General features: G+C 38.0%; 1 protein-coding gene across 1 annotated transcript; it reads left to right on the top strand.

The window, feature by feature from the left end:
* Positions 1 to 3,444: 3,444 nt before the first annotated feature.
* LOC140807058 (uncharacterized) lies at positions 3,445 to 3,792 on the top strand. Its single transcript, XM_073163724.1, has one exon. It carries the CDS (start codon positions 3,445 to 3,447, stop codon positions 3,790 to 3,792), a length of 348 nt encoding a protein of 115 aa, XP_073019825.1.
* Positions 3,793 to 6,819: the final 3,027 nt, after the last annotated feature.

The raw sequence follows: 6,819 nt of genomic DNA, 5'->3' as shown, positions 1-6,819 counted from the left end.
TTTGATCTATTTGAAGTACGAATGACTAGACCCATCATGACACACACACACACGTTCAAATTAGTGTCGAAATTTATGTATAGATGAGAATGAGTATTCGGTTGCGATTTGACTTGATTGGTAGTGGGAAAGTAAACTGAGGCATGAACATAAACATTGTTAACTCACCATTGACATTTACTCGTGTTAGTTATTTCTTGTTTGAGTAATGTTGTGGTTGTTGAGTTTGTTTAGTATCTCGTGCTTTAACTTATTTTACTCGAGGGCGAGCAAAAGGTTAGTATGAGGGGGTTGATAGGACTCGTTTTTACGTGTTTTAGTGTTGTTTTCGAGTCGCATTCATGCATCACATTAGTTTGTTTTAGTTTAATTTAGCATTTTTCTATCATTATTTAGCATATGGCTGATCTCGTGTATTTTGTGGTTGTTTTGTAGGAATTGGACCGAAAAGTGGGATTTTATTTGGCAAAGCAGCGAAGAGATCTCGCTAGGGCGGTCACCAGCGAGCATTTTAATTTGGTCGAGCAGTTGTTGCGAGAGTGTCTCGCTAGGGCGGACAAAAGTGACCGCTCCAGCGCGAATGTTGGTCTAGCCGAGGAGTTTCTGCGTGAACCTCTCGCTAGGGCGGTCCAAAGTGACCGCCCCAGCGAGACCATGGACATAGCCGATGATTTTAATTCGAGAACCACTCGCCCCAGCGGTCAAAAGTAATCGCCCTAGCGAGCTGCGAGATTTGAAAAGATATGTTTCCTTTTTTTTGGACTCTATTCTACACCATAGACCTAATACACGAGAGAGGCGGCGTTTTGGGGGATTTTTTCATCACTTTCATCAGATTTCTTGGAGAAAAGGCTAGGAGCAAAGGAGATTTCGAAGACCTCGAGATTTCCACGCGTGGTGGCCGTCATCCGTCGTCATCTTTAGTATTTTCATTATTCAGTTTTTTATTTCTTAGATTGTTGTTGGTTTTTATTATGAATTTTAGTGGCTAAACTCTAGATTTGTTGGGATTTGAGGGGATCCTACCCCGTACTCGTTGTTTAACATTGTTGCTCGACGTTTCTATGAGTGATTTGTTTATGCTTTTGTGCTTTCTTATTTCAATTGAAGTCTAGCTAACTTCCTTTGATTATTTCATGTTGTTGATGATTTCGATAGAATAATTGACAATAGGATCGAATAGTATAGACCACGGATTTACAATTTTAGTAGATATACGGAATTGGATACGTGTCGATAGTGATAATTCACCCGGATGAAAGCTAGTGGATTCCATAGAACGTAATGCAATCGTGAACTGTTAAATAATTGAGGATACTTGATTACTGCATGTTTATGATTAGTATTAATATAGCTCGACAGAGTATATTAATTAGTCTAGGGAATTCCGTCGAATGCACGAGTAAAAGTCGAGTATAATTATTTGAACACGAGCGGTAGGTGAACTGATAATTCCCAACAAATTCATTTCTCATTTGATTTTAATCCAATTTAATCATTGATTTCTTGATTGCTTTTTCTTGCACTTTAATTATTTTAGTTATTAAATTCACTTTAGTTTAATTACCAACTCAATCTATCGTTGCTAAAGAAATTTACTTGGAAATAAAGATATTGTAACGCAGTCCTTGTGGAACGATACTCGTATTCACTTACGTTTATTATAACTTGACTATCGTGCACTTGCGATATTTAAATCGAGCTTTTAATTATACAACAAATTTTGGGACTATTCACTGTGCAAGTTTTGCTCGATCACCGCGCGCGCAGCGTGCGAGCAGGAGCTGCGCGGAGGGTCCGCGCAGCGTGCGCCCGACGCGCGCGCAGGCGCTGCGCGGAGCGTCCGCGCAGCGTGCGAGCGCACGCAGCCTGCGCGCCTCTGGCGCACGGTTGTGCGCGCAATCGTGCCTGCGACTGCCCGAAACGTTCGGGCAGTGCACGGGCAGCGCGGGCGACTACCCGAGAACGTCTCGTGCACTGTGCTGGTTATTGGGCTTGAATTGTTTGGGCCTAGGGTGCGATTTTCTGATATTTCAAAACTTTGGATTAAATTGATATTTTATGAAAAATAATTCAATTTATCTTTTGAAAAAATTAAATTTTGAAAAATTAATAATTTTCTTTTAAAATAAATGATTAGAATATGATTTTAATTATTTATGGTAAAAATGAGTTTTTACAAGAAATCAATTATTATTGAATTAATTGGAAATTAAATAAAGGTGTTTATTTAATTTATTAAATTCTTTAATAATTGTGGTGGCTAGTGATAAATTATTAGATATATGTTTTTCATTTAATTAAATTTGTTTAATTAATTGATGTTAATATTTGATATTAAATGAATGAAGGATGATCGAGAGCCTTGACCAATGTGTTAGGTGTATGTTAGGATATTTTACGTTTTATTCATTTTGTTAATATTTGATATTATTAAAGTGGGCCTGGTTTATGGTCCGTTCACACCCCCATGAGATGTATCCCTTATGTGCCATGGCTATTTAAATGTAATTATTAGAAATAGTGGGAGATCAAGACTGGAAGATGGTGGGCCCGATGCACAAGATGAAGACATGTAAAATATTGGAAGCTTTTGCAATAAATTGCATTTGTATCCCTGCATTCACCTAGGTTTGGGCCTGGATCCATGTCTGGCTCACATGGATCTAATAGTGTTGGCGATCGATCATCCTTATTTATTGTTGAATGTCATATTATGATATATGTGATATATAGTAGTATGCATGTATGTATATTATTATATAATATAGTTGCATGAATCCGGCAAATATACAAACATGGCATGCGATTTTTAAATTAAAATGATGAGACAATTTTGAAATTAAAATCCCTCATTTTGAATATGATTCAAAATTTATATCAAACCGAAAAAAGGGTAAAATTAAAAGAGTTTAATTTTTCTTGCCTTCCATCAACCGTGGTTGCATGTTAATCACTAGCCGCGGACAGTGTCTGGCTCATATTATTGGGGAGGCCTGGATGTCGGAAAGCTGGGACTTCCACCGGATATATGATGTGAATTGAGTGGAACACCCATGACTTCGGCTCATATTATTGGGGGAACTCATGGCGACCGTCCACTACAATTCAATATTGATGGGTTGGTTTGACACGTGAAAATAAACGACGTCATATTATTGGGTCCTTATTAAACCTGAGGCAAAACACGCGGAGGTTGCATATGGATGCAATTGGATTCTACCTTTTAGAAATTATAATTGGCTGATATTATTCGGGATTATAATTGACTAATTGGACTCTACGTGCCCATTAAGGAAATACGATTTCCCTTTTTCATCAGAGGGTGGTGGAAATGTCAAAATAGTGGGAGGGAGATTTATAAAATAAAAATCCATTTTATCTTAAAATTATTTTAAAATAGTCACTAACAATTATATGTTTTTCCTTTTCAGTATATTTGCAATGTCATCACGCAATAAACTTTCAATCATTCTCGATCAAAACAAGTTGACTGGCCCTAACTATAATGACTGGTTTCGAAATTTAAAAATTGTTCTGAGCTCGGAAAGGATTATGTATGTGCTTGATAAGAAGCCACCGAAGGAGGCAGCTTCGGACATCAGTGAGACTGAACTAGCTAAGCTTGAGAAATGGTGGGACCATGATCTCCAAGCTAAAAGCTATATGTTGGCTTCTATGTCGAATGAACTGCAGAGGCGGTTTGAGGAGGCTGTGAATGTTCCTGACATTCACTTTCATCTGAAAGAGTTGTATGGAGTACAGACTCGCTCAGAGAGACACGCTTGTTAGAGTAGGTGGGCCAAGTGTTGGCCGAGTGTTCACAATGAAACTCTATGAATAAGCAATCTTTATTTTAATAATATTTGAAATTATTATTTTGGCAAATCTTTATCTGTATACCCATGCTAGCTGCATAGATAAAGCCCTTGAATATACAAATAGTAGAAAGAATATGAGATGCTCATATGATGAGTATCATGAAACTCATATTTGTAATACTGTATATTCTAAACGGTTCCTAGTCGATTCAGCCGCCACTAAGAAGGATATAGGCCGCTCGAGTTAGAGACTAGTATCTGCGATGTGAGTACCATGTTTCATTGGTAGGGGACATTGTGATGTCCGAACATGCAGATAGGTGCTCCTTGTAGAGTGCACTGAACAACCCTCCATAAAAGGACTTTCCAAGTGGTTCTCACTTATCGAGTGGAAAAGTCCTGGTTTATGGTTGTACAGAATTAGTCCTTATGACCCGGGACAACATTGAGACTCTATGTGCTAGAATTACACTTTGACTTGTTTACCGACTCTCATGGGGTCATCAGGTGGCAAGGTTGGGTGTTCTGTCGAAACACATAGGAGTCGATGCATTGTAGTCGGGGATTCACCGCTTACCTTCGGGTATGGATATCCTATGTGTTATCATGTGTATGTAGGTTGAAATCTCTGGCCAGAGTATGGTTGTAATTATGAAAGGTGTTTCATAGATTACACCATCGATGCAACTACGACATGACACATAGTATCGATTCATTGACAACTCTCGATAAACCAATGGTTGTCGAATCGATCGGGATATATGAGTTGAAGGGACCGTACTGTACGCTAACCATAATTGAATGGTTCTTGCAGGCACTATCATGTGATACCTAGGGAATCACGTAAGCGATGCTGCTAGGCGTTTAACGTGATTGGTTGGGTACTATCAGACTTGAGTTCTGACGTTCTTACTATCAAGGAGTTGATAAGTAAGAATGGAGCAATTGGGGTATGCTCGAATAAGGACATGTTTAGTCCGAATCACATGGAGATGTGAACCCACGGCTAGTTGTATCAATGAACCATTGAGGGCCACACAAGTACTAGCTTTGTAAATCCCGATGAGAAGTAAAAATAGTTCAATGTGTTGAACGGCTTATAAAGGAGTTTATAAGCGTAAGAAAAATTGGAAGTATGACTTCTATAATGGAGAAAATAGTTCAAAGTGTTGAACGACTTATAAATGAGTTTATAAGTGTAAGGAAAAATAGAAGTATGACTTCTATGAGAGAAATGTAAATTTTGATTTATGGAAGTGTTCCTAAATTAAAATTTGGCCAAGTGAATAATGTATTTGAAAATTGTGATTTTCATAAACATTATTATGGACTAAATTAAATTAATTCAAGTGTTGAATTAATTAAACACTAGTGGGCCTAGTAGAGTCCAAATAATTAAATTAATTCAATTGTTGGATTAATTAAATAATATTGAGTCTAGTAGAGCTCAATTAAAATAATTATTTAACTAGTGGGACTTGGGTAAATTCAAGTAATGTTTAATTAGTCTCAAATATGTTTGAGATAATTAAATTTAGTCCAAAGTTTTTAATTTGATTAAAAACTATATTGTATGCATGCATGGGAGGTGAAGGGTTGGAGATTACTTTTGAATAAAATATTGGCATGGCATGCCACTTTTTGGATCAACTTTTTGCAACCCCAAGAGAACTCTTCCCTCCTCCATTACACATGCATATGGCCGAAACCTCACCTCCAATTCTCTCCCAAGATTTTTCTCCATTTTGTTCTTCAAATTGTTGAAGAATAAAATACTTCTCTTTGATAAATCTTCTTGTTTTTCTAGTGCAAAACAAGAAGGGATTTACCTAGTTAGTGGTGGGCTTGATTTTGAAGGAAAGAACTCAAAGAAAAGGAGGAGCTTGTAGATTTCTTCATGCCATTCAAGAGCCAAGTTGTTTACAACTTGGTTGGTGCCATCATCAATCTCTTGAGATTGATAGGTAACGATTTTCTAACACCCTATGAATGTCATTATGTGTGTTTTTGTATTTGTTGCACAAAGAAATGGGGTGGCCGAAATTTTCCTCATAAAATTCGATTTTTGTGCTTCCGTTGCGCTTCCGGCCACCGTAACCGGTCCGCTTTCAACGCTATTGTGAAAGAACTCATGACTACACGTCTGCGAGATGGGACTTCTGTCCATGAGCATGGTGTTAGGATGATTGGGCTCATTGAGAAATTGGTAGGACTCGACGTGGTTATTCCTGCTGAGCTCTCGACTGATATTATCTTGTTGTCACTGCCCCCCTCGTTCGATGGATTTGTGGCTAATTTTAACATGAACAAGCTTGAGTCCACCCTTGAAGAGTTGGTCAATATGCTTACCACTTATGAGGCCACAATCGAGAAAGAAAAGCATGTTCTTCTAGTGGGCTCATCGTCTGGTATGAAAAAAGGAGCCCAAAATAAAGGCAAGAAACGTTCTGCCCCACCAAAGAAGAATAAGCCCAACAAAAAGCCATACAAGAAACCCACTTTGGGGTTCTCAAAGACCGACAAGTCAGAGCATGTCTGTTTCCACTGCAACAAGCCTGGACATTGGAGGCGTAACTGTACGGAGTATCTTGCCCAGAAGCGTTCTGGCCATGGTATGTTTTACATAGAAGTAAATGTCTCAATTAATTCCTCTTCTTGGGTATTGGATACCGGATGTGGTTCTCATCTTTGCAATGATTTGCAGGTGATGGCAAGAAGCAGGAGACTTAGAGATGGCGAGACATTTCTAAGATTGGGGAATGGAGCAAGGGTTTCTGCAACTGCTATTGGAGACATTACTTTGATTTTGAACAATAATTTTAAGTTACTTTTGAGAGACGTTTTATATGTTCCTGAATTGGTTAAAAAAATTATTTCTATTTCTATGCTTGATAGAAATGACTATTCTTGTGTTTTTGCTAAAGGTGTTTGCAATATTTACAAGAATGAATGTTTGATAGGAACCGGCGAATTAATGAACGATCTCTATAACTTAAAA

Source organism: Primulina eburnea, chromosome 1 (genome assembly GCF_022965805.1).
Source record: "Primulina eburnea isolate SZY01 chromosome 1, ASM2296580v1, whole genome shotgun sequence".
NCBI lineage: Eukaryota > Viridiplantae > Streptophyta > Magnoliopsida > Lamiales > Gesneriaceae > Primulina > Primulina eburnea.
The sequence above is the reverse complement of the archived record's forward strand: the minus strand, read 5'-3'. Positions and strand labels throughout refer to the sequence as shown.

Bases quoted from the DNA above. Each gene is read 5' to 3' on its own strand.
- LOC140807058 (XM_073163724.1), top strand. From the start codon at position 3,445: ATGTCATCACGCAATAAACTTTCAATCATTCTCGATCAAAACAAGTTG.